The 14,691-nt window shown below is 59.9% G+C and overlaps 1 protein-coding gene across 1 annotated transcript in view; it reads left to right on the top strand.

Moving 5' to 3' along the window:
- The window catches only part of DCHS1 (dachsous cadherin-related 1), a 126,345-nt gene extending 115,104 nt beyond the window's left edge, over positions 1 to 11,241 (top strand). The window contains exons 17-20 of the mRNA XM_065423630.1: positions 3,475 to 3,605; positions 4,462 to 4,748; positions 6,864 to 7,002; positions 8,627 to 11,241. Coding sequence (XP_065279702.1) covers positions 3,475 to 3,605; positions 4,462 to 4,748; positions 6,864 to 7,002; positions 8,627 to 11,241 — 3,172 coding nt within the window. The remainder of the gene's footprint in view (positions 1 to 3,474; positions 3,606 to 4,461; positions 4,749 to 6,863; positions 7,003 to 8,626) is intronic.
- The last annotated feature ends 3,450 nt before the right edge of the window (positions 11,242 to 14,691 follow it).

Here is a 14,691-nt window from a genome sequence, read left to right as displayed (position 1 = left end):
TTTGAAGCTTTGCCACGGACCCCAAGGATTGTATTTCACCTTGGTGAGAGCCCTGTCCAACCAGGAGAGGTTTTTACCCCCCTTTCAAAGAGGCAACAGGGTTTTGTTTTGTTTTGTTTTTTGCTGCCTTTTTTGTGGCATTAAGTTTACCAGCTTTTTGTGACCCCAGCGGGCCGGGCAGCCGGACTTTTGTGTTTGCGCTTTTTAATGCCTGTGCATTTATCTTTGACCCCCTTGTTGATGCCATTGCCCATGACTGCGGGACTCCTGAGTCCGCAGTTATACCCTTTTGTTTTTTAAACATGTTACAATTTGTTGGTACTGCTTTTTAAATGTTTGTAGTTGCTTAAGATTTTACGCTGCCCAAGCCGGCACCGGGGCTTACAATGTTACCCCACTGGGCAAGAGGGAGGAACGCTAAGCTTTTTTTTGTATTATTTGGCCTTTGCCACCGAGGCTTTATACACCCCATGCAAAAAAAAAAACCCTAGGGGCAAAGCGAGAAATTTGAAGGGTTTTTTTATGCGTAGTTATGCTACAGCTGAGGGTGTTAGCACCGAGGATTTTACCGGCATGGAGAGAGGATTGTTAAGGGTTTTTTTTATTGCCCTGCCATACTACGACTGGAGGTATACCCATTTGCAACTATTTTTTTTGCCACCCAGATTGGACCGTGGTGGAGAAAGGAATGCAAAACCTTTTTTTGTTTTTTAGCCCTGCTACAACTGAGGATGAACATACCTTTATTACAAAATTTTTAACATGAAAGGCCCAGTCCCGGACAGGCCAACATGAAATATTAAGGACAGAACAGTTGGTGCGCTTTGCAGGGCCCCCCACCCCCCGCAATTCTCCACCAAAAATGTGACCGATTTTTTGTTACCAATCTGTCTGAGGCGTCAGGTGATCAGGCTGAGGCCGCAGGATCGTTAGGGGAGGAGATGAAGGAGCACAGCAAGTGACTAAGTTTTAAACCTTTATTAATAAAATAACAGCGATGAGTGCTGGGTGCTCCCCACGTCACTCAAAGGAAGGAAGGAAGCATTAGTGCCTGTGCCGTAACCCACTTTCATACTCACACACGCACAACCCAAGGCTGGCCAAGCCTGGGTATAACATAAGAAGAAGAGGGGGAAGGGTGGACAAGAGTTCTGACCTGTGTACAAGCCGTTTAGGGTCCGCTGTTGATCTCTGACCTGCTTTGGCTTTTGAGAGGATTTTTAAGCCCTGGGTTTTTCTGGGGGCATTTTGTTTAGGGACCTTTGTCCCCCGTGCTTTTTGTACCCGTTTAAACTGGCTTTCCGCGGCTTTCTCGGCTTTCCCAAAACACATCGGCTTCAGGGATGCAAGACTGTTGTTTTCCCCCTCGCTGGCCTTTGCTGTCTTACTAGATTTTGCAGCCCCTGCAGTTCTGTTCAGCTAAATCCTCCTTTCTCACGGCTGATCGGTGTTGGAATCCAGGCCCCCATCTTTCTTGGCAGGCAGCCTAGAGTCGGTTGTGTGCCGTGGCCTTGGACTTGTGGTGGAAATTCCTGAGTTAAGACAACCTATAGCTGACCCCGTGTGTACGTGACAAATTTGCCCCCTGGCCGTTAAGTAGAATAATTCTATATCAGACTGAAGTCATCATCTTATCTTCGAACCTAGCTGAAGTGTCGAGTTAACCCACTTCCTTCTCCCTTCGTCCCTCTACGGCCTCTTGTAACCTGCAAAGAAACCTTTTACGTCACACTCACACCTTCAACCTATCCCACAATACACTTTACTACATAAACAAGTGTTAGCAATGTACAGTGCTAAACTGCTTACCCAGGGGTCCCCATGGCAGGGGGGGGGCAGTTATATTGTGACACCAGCCCACACACGCAGGGCTCCGTGCATCCCCTAACACCCCGCAGGCTCTGAGCACCCAGCCCACACACCCGTTGCTCCATGCATCCCCTAACACCCTGCACAATCTGAGCACCCAGCCCACACACCCAGGGCCCCATGCATCCCCTAACACCCCCCCACTCTGAACACCCAGCCCACACACCCTGGGCCCCATGCATCCCCTAACACCCCCCACACTCTGAGCACCCAGCCCACACACTCAGGGCCCCATGAATCCCGTAACACCCCGCAGACTCTGAGCACCCAGCCCACGCACCCAGGGCCCCATGCACCCCCTAAAACTCCCCACTCTGAGCAGCCACACCACACACCCGGGGCTCTGTGCATCCCCTTATACCCCGCCACACACTCTGAGCACCCAGCCCACCCAGCCGGGGCTCCATGCATCCCCTAATACCCTGCACACTCTGAGCACCCAGCCCACCCACCTGGGGCACCGTGCATCCCCTAACACCCCGCAGGCTCTGAGCACCCAGCCCACACAGCCGGGGCTCTGTGCATCCCCTAACACCCCCCACACACTCTGAGCACCCAGCCCACGCACCCGGGGCACCGTGCATTCCCTAACACCCCGCAGGCTCTGAGCATCCAGCCCACACAGCCGGGGCTCTGTGCATCCCCTAACACCCACACACACTCTGAGCACCCAGCCCACACAGCCGGGGCTTCATGAATCCCCTAACACCCCCCCACTCTGAGCACCCAGCCCACACACCCAGGCACCGTGCATCCCCTAACGCCCCACACACTCTGAGCACCCAGCCCAGACAGCCGGGGCTCTGTGCATCCCCTAACACCCCCCCACTCTGAGCACCCAGCCCACACAGCCGGGGGTCTGTGCATCCCCTAACACCCCCCACACACTCTAAGCACCCAGCCCACACACCCAGGGCCCCATGCACCCCCTAAAACTCCCCACTCTGAGCACCCAGCCCACACACCTGGGTCTCTGTGCATCCCCTAACGCCCCACACACTCTGAGCACCCAGCCCACACAGCCAGGGCTTCATGAATCCCATAACACCCCCCCACTCTGAGCACCCAGCCCACACACCCAGGGCACCGTGCATCCCCTAACACCCCCCACTCTGAGCACCCAGCCCACACACCCGGGTCTCTGTGCATCCCCTAACACCCCACACACACTCTGAGCACCCAGTCCACACACCCGGGGCACCGTGCATCCCCTAACACCCCCCCACTCTGAGCACCCAGCCCACACACCCGGGGCTCTGTGCATCCCCTAACACCCCCCACACACTCTGAGCACCCAGCCCACACACCCGGGGCTCTGTGCATCCCCTAACACCCCCCACACACTCTGAGCACCCAGCCCACACACGCGGGGCACCGTGCATCCCCACACACCCCGCAGGCTCTGAGCACCCAGCCCACGCACCCAGGGCTCCATGCATCCCCCACACAGCCCACACTCTGAGCATCCAGCCCACACACCCAGGGCTCCATGCATCCCCCACACAGCCCACACTCTCTGGGCATTATGCATCCCCTTCCAGTGTGCATGCGGGTGCACAGGGTCCTGCGCGATGCTGATCCTGACGCTTTGTCTCTACCCCGCAGGCTGGTGGTGACAGCGATGGACAGAGGGAACCCGCCCCTCATCGGCTCAGCCACGCTGACCGTGGTGGTGATGGACGTCAATGATAACAGCCCCACCATCCCCCTGCCCTGGGAGGTGCGGGTGCCCGAGAGTAAGTGGGGCACAGGGTGGGGGTAGGGTAGCATGGAGGCGAGCACGGTGGGGGCTCAAACCCTGCTACCTGTGCAATCCTGGGATTAATATGTAAAGACTAATTTACATTAATCCTCAACTCCTTGTCCCATTGCCTCAGTGCTGCTCTAGTCAAGGTCTCTAGAGAGACTCCTGGAGGACTCTAACTATAGACTTGGAGCTTAACCACAGAGCTGCAGCCCAGAGTGCCCCTCCTGCAGGGTACTGGCCGGGTGCTGTTGAACAAGACAGGGCAGCCCCTCGCACAGCCCTGGGGGGCACCAGGGCACTTCCCTGCAGAGCCTCTGGCCTGGGCCCTGGGCTGTGGCTGTAGCCCTCTCGCTGGAGAGGGGCTGGTCATGGGTGGCTGAAGCCCACACCCCAGAGTGGTGCCTTTCTGTCGGCCAGCCCCAACCTTCCTTCGCCCTGCTCACCCTGCCAGTCCTGGCGCCCCACAGCTAGAGCCCCACACCTCTTTTCCCGCCCACCCCAACTCACTCCTGCTTGAGCCCCCTGCCCTCCTCATCAGCCCTGGCTACCCTTCCATCACTGCCTGCCCCCCTCACCAGCCCCAGCTCTCCTCACAGGAGCCCCCTCCACGCACCCTCCCACTCCAGCTCCCATCTGCTGCCACTTAACCCTCTGTCCCCACACGTCACTGCCTTTCCCTATAGGCTCCAGGTAACATGGCATCCCCTTCTGACTCAGGGCTGAGCTGGGTTCCTGTCCCCCATACAAAGAGCCCTGCCTCAGTGGTTCCCTCTCAGCTCTTCTGGAGGGGGGCAGGACTCCCAGCACTGAGCCTGTGGGCTGCTGACATGGCACCCCTCCTGCAGACACCCTGCTGGGCACTGAGATCACCCAGGTGACGGGGAACGACGTGGACTCAGGCCCAGCGCTCTCCTACACGCTGGTGCCGGATGGGGGCGCAGCAGGAACCTTCAGCATCCTGCGCTACGGGGGCCGCATCGCCCTAACAGCGCCACTGGACTACGAGCAGTGCAGCCATTATGTCCTGACCATCCGCTCCTCCGACTCCCGGCACGAGACTGAAGCCAACCTCACTGTCATCGTGGAAGATATCAACGACAATGCGCCCACCTTCAGCCAGGGCCACTACCAGGTACTGTGCCAAGCACTGAACTCTTGCACCTGCTGCAGGGCTTCCTGGTTACCACTCCGAGCCTCAGGGCCGGTGCAAGGAAGTTTCGCGCCCTAGGCGAAACTTCCACCTTGCGCCCCCCCCCCCCAGCCCTGAGGCAGCTCCCCGCCCCCCCTCCACCCTGAGGCGCCCCTCCCGCGGCAGCTCCCCCCCCCCCCGCCCTCAGGTGCCCCCCCGTGGCAGTTCCTCCGCCCTAAGGCAGCTCCCCGCCCCCCCCTCCGCCCTGAGGCGCCCCTCCCGCGGCAGCTCCCCCCCCCCGCCCTGAGGTGCCCCCCCCGTGGCAGTTCCCCCGCCCTGAGGCAGCTCCCCGCCCCCCCCCCTCCGCCCTGAGGCGCCCCTCCCGCGGCAGCTCCCCCCCCCGCCCTGAGGTGCCCCCCCCCGTGGCAGTTCCCCCGCCCCGGGGAGTCGTGTGGCAGCTCCCCACCCCAGCTCACCTCTGCTCTGCCTCCTCCCCGAGCACGCCGCCCCCGCTCTAATTCTCCTCCCAGGCTTGCGGCGCCAAGCAGCTGATTGGCGCTGCAAGCCTGGGAGGCGGGAGAAGTGGAGCGGCGACCGCGCGCTCGGGGAGGAACGCTGTAAAAAAAAAATTGGGGGCACCGCTTTTTGGCGCCCCCAAATCTTGGCGCCCTAGGCAACCACCTAGTTCACCTTAATGGTAGCACTGGCCCTGCCTAGCCTGTACCAAAGTTTTTTCCAAAAATCATGCATGTTACACATTTTTAAAGGATTTACCATCAGTATCAAATTCTTGGTCTCAACCCATAGATTGTGTATTAAGAGACATAACTGCAGAAGCAAATTCATTACAGGGAGGTGCTTCCAAGTATGATTATCATACCACGCCTTCTGTTTAGACAGTCCTGTTTGTTCAGCATTTATTGTACTTTTCAAACCCTTTCTGTACCAGAGTATGTGTTAGTAAGGTGCATATTGTTAACAGTGAGGGGCATTAGGCATTAACCATGGGAATCAAGTACCAGGGGAAGTGATGGAAGAAGTTCTCCCTCCCTTGATGCCCAAGGCTGGAACAACCCATCAGTGGGCTATAGGCACTATCCTCTTATGGGCCCAACACCCAGCCGCACAATGCTCTTGCCACGGCTGAGCTGGCCATGCTGTGGATCCACCGGGACCGGTTGCTCATCCTGCTGCTGCTGAGGAGCTGCTGACTAGGACAGTGTTGCAATGGGCCTGGCCACCCCCGTCATGACAGACCCAATGTAGGGATTGGCATTGCAATCCTTGTCATGGTGAGCAGCAGCAGGATGGGCAGCTGGTCTGGTAGATCCACCACATGGCCAGCCCTGCTGCAGTGAACGTACTGTACAGCTGTGGGTTGGGCCCCAGGAATGGTGCCTGGTTGGCCTGTACGTTGATCAGCCTCGTTAATGGCTGTGGCTACAGCCTGCGTGCCTTCGGGGGGTTCAGTCACTCACAGGTTATTGGGCTCATGACATGATGATCTGTTGGATCCTTCTGGCCTTACACAAATAGCACCCTGCACTCTAGCCAGAATGTGCCCGTCTAGCCTGCTGTTCCCCCCTCCTGGGTCAGACAAGTGAGGCTGCCCAACCCGGTGCGCCTGCCTCTCTCCAGAGCCTGATGCTTCCAGGGCAGGCACGCCCTGCCTGTGACTCCCCTGCCAAACCGGGAGCCATTGCCAGAGCTCCGGGGTGAGCCCCAGGAGAAGCCTGAGAGGGGACATGATCACAGTTTTCAAGGACGTAAAAGGTTATTACAAAGAGGAGGGAGAAAAAATGTTCTTCTTAACCTCTGAGGATAGGACAAGAAGCAATGGGCTTAAATTGCAGCAAGGGCGGTTTAGGTTGGACATTAGGAAAAACTTCCTGACTGTCAGGGTGTTTAAGCACTGGAATAAATTGCCCAGGGAGGTTGTGGAATCTCCATCATTGGAGATTTTTAAGAGCAGGTTGGACAAACACCTGTTAGGGATGATCTAGATAATACTTAGTCCTGCCATGAGTGCAGGCGACTGGACTAGATGACCTCTCAAGGTCCCTTCCAGTTCTATGATTCCCAGGTGTCTGACGATTCTGGGCTTTGCTTCCCTTTCAGGTGACATTGCTGGAGCACACGCCAGCAGGCAGCACCATCCTCACCGTCAGTGCCACAGACAGGGACTCTGGCAGCAATGGGGAGCTCACCTACCGCCTGGCTGTGCCCAGCTCCGACGTCTCCATCAACCCCAGCAACGGTAGGTGGGAATGTGTTGCTGTGCCTAGGCCCTGGGAAAAGCAGCTCCATCCCATTCCAGCAACGGGGAGCTGTTAACTGGCTTCCTGGAGACAGAGCCATCCCCTTTGGGGCCCCACAGCCTGGAGCTGTCTTGGATATTAGGAAACACTATTTCACTAGGAGGGTGGTGAAGCACTGGAATGTGTTACCTAGGGAGGTGGTGGAATCTCCTTCCTTGGAGGTTTTTAAGGCCTGGCTTGACAAAGCCCTGGCTGGGATGATTTAGTTGGGAATTGGTCCTGCTTTGAGCAGGGGGTTGGACTAGATGACCTCCTGAGGTCCCTTCCAACCCTGATATTCTATGATTCTATGATTCTATGACTTCCCCCCAGCTGTGACCCCCATCACCAGTGGGAGTGGGTCTGGCCTCCCTATTTTGCCTTGAGGTTAATAAGTCCCCTGACTCTCCGCACCCCAGGGGGTGGGGGTGGCTTCTCGCCCCACCTTCCCCCACTCCCAACACTCTCCCCACCCCTATGCTCGTCCATTGGTGCCTGGCAGGCTCCACGCCTGTCAAGGCTCCTTCCCCACTCTGAACTTTAGGGTACAGATGTGGGGGCCTGCACGAAAACTTCTAAGCTTAACTACCAGCTTAGATCTGGTAAGCTGCCACCACTCCCAATGTGCTAATTCCCTTCCCTGGGTAGCCTTGAGAGACTCTTCACCAATTCCCTGGTGAATACAGATCCAAACCCCTTGGATCTTAAAACAAGGAGAAATTAACCATCCCCCCTCCTTTCTCCCACCAACTCCTGGTGGATCAAGATCCAACCCCCTTGGATCTAAAAACAAGGAAAATCAATCAGGTTCTTAAAAAGAAGGCTTTTAATTAAAGAAAAAGGTAAAAATCATCTCTGTAAAATCAGGATGGAAAATAACTTTACAAGGTAATCAAACTTAAAGAGCCCAGAGGACCCCCCTCTAGCCTTAGGTTCAAAGTTACAGCAAACAGAGGTAAACACCCTAGCAAAAGGTACATTTACAAGTTGAGAAAACAAAGATAAAACTAACACGCCTTGCCTGGCTGTTTAATATAATATATGGAGATATATACCGATCTAGAGCTGGAAGGGACCTTGAGAGGTCATCGAGTCCAGTCCCCTGCCTTCTCTAGCAGGACCAAGTACTGTCCCCTGACAGATTTTTGCCCCAGATCCCTAAATGGCCCCCTCAAGGATTGAACTCACAGCCCTGGGTTTAGCAGGCCAATGCTCAAACCACTGAGCTATCCCTCCCCCACAAGTTTGAAATATGAGAGACTTGTTCAGAAAGATTTGGAGAGCATGGATTGATGTCTGGTCCCTCTCAGTCCCAAGAGCGAACTCCCCCCAAAAACAAAGAGCACAAACAAAAGCCTTCCCCCCACCAGGATTTGAAAGTATCTTGTCCCCTTATTGGTCCTTTGGGTCAGGTGTCAGCCAGGTTACCTGAGCTTCTTAACCCTTTACAGGTAAAAGGATTTTGGAGTCTCTGGCCAGGAGGGATTTTATAGCATTGTACACAGGAGGGCTGTTACCCTTCCCTTTATAGTTATGACAGTGCCCCAGTCCAGGGCTGTGCTGACTAACTTTGTCCTCATGCAGGAACGCTGTTCACCTCCCGCCGGGTGGAGCTGGATGCAAACCAGCCCACGCTGGACCTGGTGGTAGAGGTGCGTGACCACGGCTCTCCCAGCCTCTCGGCCTGGACCACAGTGCAGATCCAGGTGCTGGATGTGAATGACCACAGCCCCACCTTCCAGCAGGCACACTACAATGCCTGTGTCCCTGAGGACCTGCGCCCGGGCACCACCTTGCTGACGCTAGAGGCGGGTGACGCTGACCTGTCCCGGGAGAACGCCGGCTTTGACTACACCATTGTCAGCGGCAACAGCGGCAATGCCTTCCAGGTGGAGAGCCACATGGGCTGGTCTCGAGGGCACCTGCGCACACAGGGAGCCCTGGTGCTGGTGGAGGCGCTGGACTTCGAAGCCGTCCCCATCTACAACTTGACAGTGGCAGCCTCAGACCGGGGTGTGCCACAGTGCAGCACCACCGTGCCAGTGCTTGTCACCGTGCTGGATGTCAACGACAACCCGCCAGTCTTTGCCCGGGCCGAGTACCACACAGCTGTGAGCGAGAGCACCCCCCCGGGCACCGAGCTGCTGCGGCTGGCGGCCCACGATGCTGACTCGGGCCCCTATGGCCAGGTGCACTACAGCATCAGCTCCGGCGACCAGCGCAGGCTCTTCCAGCTGCATGAGGCCACAGGCGCCCTGCGCCTGGCACAGTCCCTGGACCGAGAGACCCAGGCCCTGCACAGCCTGGTGGTGCAGGCCTCTGATGGCCCCGGCGGGCACTTCGCCCTGGTGCCCATCACCATTGAAGTGAAGGACATCAACGACAACATACCCTACTTCCCGGTGGAGACACTGAGCGCCAGCGTGCGGGAGAACCTGCCGCCAGGCACCCTGATCACCACTCTGCACGCCATCGACGCCGACACTGGGGCCTTCGGGGAGCTGCGCTACGCTGTGCTGGAGCAGGCAGTGGGGGAGCTGGGACCCCCTGAGGGCAGGGATGTCTTCTTCATCAACCGGACCTCCGGGGAGCTGCGCTCCCGCCTCGCCTTTGACTACGAGCGTGCCAAGGCCTTCCAGCTGCTGGTGCAGGCCACGGACGCCGGCAACGCCTCAGCCACCGTCACCGTGCGGGTGCTGGTGACCGGCGAGGATGAGTACAGTCCTGTCTTCCTGAGCCCGGACTTCAGCTTCGAGGTGCCTGAGGGCGCCCACAAGGGCCAGAGCATTGGCCGAGTGCTGGCCACTGACGAGGATGAGGGTGTGGACGGTGTGGTGCTCTACTCTTTAGCTAAGCCCTCACCGTACTTCGGGGTCAACCAGACCACCGGCACCATCTACCTGCGCGTGGACAGCCAGCCACAGCCAGCAGGGCGGGCCAAGCGGGAGCCGCGGGAGATGAGCCTGGAGGTGCAGGCCCGGAGCCCCCTTCCTTCCTCCCGCTCAGCCTCTGCTCAGGTCTCCATCGACGTCACCCACACCTCCTTCGGCCTGGCGCCGGACCTCAACTTGCTGCTGGTGGTAGCTGTGGCTGCCTCCCTGGGTGTGGTGGTGGTGCTGGCCGCCGTGGCCATCATCCTGGTGCTGGTCCGCTCCCGGCACCAGCAGGGACACAAGAAGCCAGAGCAGGACTCGCAGCTCAACCGCATGCAGAGTGGCTCCTTGCAGAAGCTAAGCCATGAGGAGCCGGTGCTGCCCGGCAGTGACCGCATCTACCACCAGGCCCTGCCAGGCTATGGCAGCGAGTCGGCCGGACCCTACCCACGTGGCGGCTCCCTGGACCCCTCCCACTCCAGCGGGCGTGGCTCAGCCGAGGCAGCCGAGGACGATGAGATCCGGATGATTAACGAATACCCACGTGTGGCCAGCATCACCTCCTCCATGCAGGAGCACATCTCAGCCCGCGGCCCCGACTCAGGCATCCAGCAGGACGCTGACCAGCTCTCTGACATCTCCTGTGAGCCCACCACCCTGGAGAGCGCCCAGTGGTTCAAGAGCAAGAAGGGCTCCAGCCTGCTGCTGCCTGGGCAGCCGCCCCATCTGTACCGCGAGGATGGGGGCAGTAGCACCTTCCTGGGCGTGGGCTGCGGCCTGAGCGTCTCCTCCCACCCCAAGGACTACACCTTCCCCGAGGATGGCAAGCCCTCTGTGGAGGGCTCCCTCACCGCCGTCGTGGCCAGCGAGGAGGAGCTCCGCGGCAGCTACAACTGGGATTACCTGCTGAACTGGTGCCCCCAGTTCCAGCCCCTGGCCAGCGTCTTCACCGAGATCGCCCGGCTCAAGGATGAGAGCTCCCTGCGCAAGCCCTTCCAAGCCAAGCCCAAGGCAGAGCCCAAGCCCCGTATTGATCCTCCGCCCCTCATCACCTCGGTGGCCCATCCCGGGGCCAAGTCAGTGCCCCCCAAGCCAGCAGTGGGCAGGACCTTCCCGCACCTGTCCTCCCTGCGCCGCTCACCCATCAGCCACGAGGGGTCCATCTCCTCCTCGGCCATGTCGCCCAGCTTCTCGCCCTCGCTGTCCCCACTGGCCGCCCGCTCCCCCGTGGTGTCGCCTTTTGGTGTCTCCCAGGGGCCCTCGGCCTCCGTCATCAGCGCCGAGCACTCGCTGGAGCTCCCTGAGGAAGCTGAGCTCAGGATTTAGCCCCAGGCTCCCATGGACTCTCAGCCCCTCCTGCTATTCTCTGCAGCCTCCAGTCACTGCAGGGGCGGGGGCGGAAGGGCTGGATCTGCCACCCCCACAGGCTGCTTCATTCTCAGACCCCAGCAGGTTGCTGGTTCTGGTTCCAGTCCCTCCACATGGGCTGCCAGTTCCACTGCGAATGTCAGCGCCCTGATAGGCTACTTGTGGTGGTGCCGGTCCCACTGCCTCAAATGGCTGCCGGTGCCAGACCTGCTCTCTCATGGTACTGTTTGCCCTGAGTGGTGGGGGGCCAAAGTAGTGTCCTCGCCACCCCCACTCGAGACCTCACTCCTCCAGTCCTGTGGGCCAAGCTGCCCAGCTGGGGGGGGGGGGGGGGGGGGGGGGGCAGCAGCTGCACCTGCCTGGGACTGGTGGGGGGGGGGTGGGAGACTGTGAGCCAGAGGCTGGGAAAGCAAGGCCAGGCCACCTACGCACTGGGTGAGGGTTTCTGAGGGGGGGACACATTCCAAAGGGGTGGGGGGGAGCATGGGCCAGCGCACCAGACATCATGCCATGCACATGCACAGAACCCCACTCCCCATCACCTCACCGTGAGGGCAGATCCTGTTCCCTGCAGACCTGCCCAGACCCAGGAGAAATCCCATTCCCCGCAGGCCTGTCCAGCTCCAGAATGGGGGGGAAATCTGTTTCCCACAGGCCTGTCCAGCTCCAGGATACAGGGGACCTGGGGGACGGGGTACACTAACCTGCAGGACTGGCCAAACACAGGATGGAGGGTCCTATTCCCACAGACCCCTCCAGACCAGAGGGGAACAGATCCTGTTCCCTGCAGGTTTTCCAGGGGGAAGGAGTAGGAAATCTCGTTCCCTGCCACCCCATCCAGTCCCCCCAGGGGGAGGGGGGGGATCCTGTTCCCTGCCACCCCATCCAGACCCAGGGAAGGAATCCCATTCCCTGCAGGCTCGTCTGGCTCCAGGGGGCAGATCATCCACCCCAGGAGCTTCCCAGCTCATTGATTCTGTTTTTTGCTGCTGAGACAAGCTGCATGGAGGAGCAGCTTTAGGAGGGCCAGAGACTGGTCACAGGGCTGCCACAGAACCTCACCTGCACCAGGGCCAGGGACACGCTTGGGCCCCTCCCATGACGGAGCCGGTCCTGAGGCCCCTGGAGGGACAGGGCAGATGGAGACAGCATGGACCGCACCTGGGGCTTTCAGCAGCCGTCAGCCCCACCTGGGTGTGCCGCTGCACCTTCTCTTTCGGCAGCAAGACAGCATCCAGAAGAGCCCCCCGCCCCCCAGTCTGTGCAGCCACAGTGCCCCCTTCCCCAGGCAGGGTGGGTCTGTGCATCCATGAGGCCTCATCCAGGGGAGGATGTGTGCTGCTGCAATGCCCTGCTGGTGGGAGTGCAGCCATGATGCCCCCTCCCCCACCAGAGGGGGGTCTGTGCAGTTGAAAGAGACACCCCCTGCCCGTCTGCCCCTGGGCTGGGGTCCCTGCACCCAGCGCCTCCACTGTAGGGGCCCCATATTCCCCTGTGGGAGGGGTGGACAATTGGTTGTGGCAGCTCATCTCCTCCGCTCAGTGTGGTGCTGTGAGCATGGCACAGGAACATGCTCCCGTGGAGGCTGGTCCCCACCCTCGTGCTGCCACCTGTGTCTTGCTGCAGCCCATCTTGGTGCCCCATTGTCACTCTCGCATGCTCAGCCCTGGCACCAAAATCAGGCCATCCTTGCCCTGTGTGTTGCACACGCCTGGACCGCGGGGCTGCACAGACTGGAATTGGACAAAGGCTGCCTGCGGCCGAGAGACGAGCAGCGTGCTCCCCTGCCATCCAGCACCATGCACAGCACCAAGCCTGGGTGCAGGAGCACTGAGGGGATGGCAGAGGCCCCCCATCCTGCCTTAGCTACGTTTGGGGGGCTACCTCTGTCTGTTCGCCTCCATCACCAGGCCTGCAGCAATAACCCTGCAGCGGGGGTAGCGCTGCGCTGACAGGGCGAGGCGGGCGCAGAGCGGAGCAGGGTGCAGCAGATGTGAACAGGTTGTGGGGGGAGAGGGGGTGCAGCCACCTAAGGTGGGACTTGGTGGGTGTGGTTGGGGGAGGGTGCAGCAGGGGAGTGGATGTGGTCAGAGTTGGTGTGGCTGGGGTGCAGGTAGGTGTGGCCAGAGGAGTGGGCGTAGCTGGGCACAGGTGGGTATGGCGCAGGCATGTATAACAGCAGGGGATAGCATGCCCATCCCCCTGTCCCAGCTGTTGGAGAACTTTGTGGTTTGATTGTGAAAGTTTCATGCTGGAATTTTGTGGCCCCAGACCCGCCCCCCACCTCTCTGCACTCAGCCCCCCATCCCTTCTTTGGCCCTGCCCCTCTGTGCCTGCCCAGCCTCCTCCATCAGCTCAGTTCAGTCATCTTGAGCCACTTTCCCCAGTGCCCGTTGGGCTGCTTTGCTGGGGTCAGCCCTGCTGCTCAAGGGGCATTTTAGCCCAAGTGTGGCTCTCTGGCGCCCTCACTTATCCTGGGACGGGGACATGCAGGAGTACCTGGGGGGGAGCCTGGGGTTGGTGGTGACATGGGGGAGCCCCGGGGGGGGTGGCAGTGACATGGGATTGGGGGGGTTTGCGATGACATGGGGAGAGCCCAGGGGTGGCAATGACATGGGGCGGTGGGAACGGAGGGGGATGGCAGTGACATGGGGAGAGCCCGGGGGGTTGTGGTGACGTGGGGGGGTTGCGGTGACATGGGGAGAGCCCAGGGGGTTGTGGTGACATGGGGGGGTGGGAACCGAGGGGATGACAGTGACGGGGGGGGGTGGCAATGACATGGAGAGAGCCTGGAGGGGCTGTGGTGACATGGGGGGCCGGGAACCGAGGGGGATGGCAGTGACCTGGGGTGGGTGGCAGTGACATGGGGGAGCCCCGGGTGGGGTGGCAGTGACATGGGATTGGGGGGGTTGCGGTGACATGGGGAGAGCCCAGGGGTGGCGATGACATGGGGCGATGGGAACCGAGGGGGATGACAGTGAAATGGGGAGAGCCCGGGGGGTTGTGGTGACATGAGGGGGTGGGAACCGAGGGGGATGACAGTGACCTGGGGGGGTGGCAGTGACATGGGGAGAGCCCGGGGCATTGTGGTGACATGAGGGGGTGGGAACCGAGGGGGATGGCAGTGACGTGGGGGGGGGGTGACATGGGGAGAGCCTGGAGGGGTTGTGGTGACATGGGGGGCCAGGAACTGAGGGGGATGGCAGTGACCTGGGGGGGTTGCGGTGAAATGGGGAGAGCCTGTGGCAGGGGTTGAGGTCCCCTGGGAAGATGGAACAGAAGCTGCAGGGCAGGGCACTTGCTAAGGTGCAAGGCTCCCCAGGCCCCTGGCTGCAGCAGGACCAAGGGGCTACGGCCCCAGAGCTGGGGCCCTGCCAGGCAATCCCCTGTCCCATGCAGGGCTGGGCT

This window comes from Emys orbicularis, chromosome 1 (assembly GCF_028017835.1).
Source record: "Emys orbicularis isolate rEmyOrb1 chromosome 1, rEmyOrb1.hap1, whole genome shotgun sequence".
Classification (NCBI taxonomy): Eukaryota; Metazoa; Chordata; order Testudines; family Emydidae; genus Emys; species Emys orbicularis.
The sequence above is the reverse complement of the archived record's forward strand: the minus strand, read 5'-3'. Positions and strand labels throughout refer to the sequence as shown.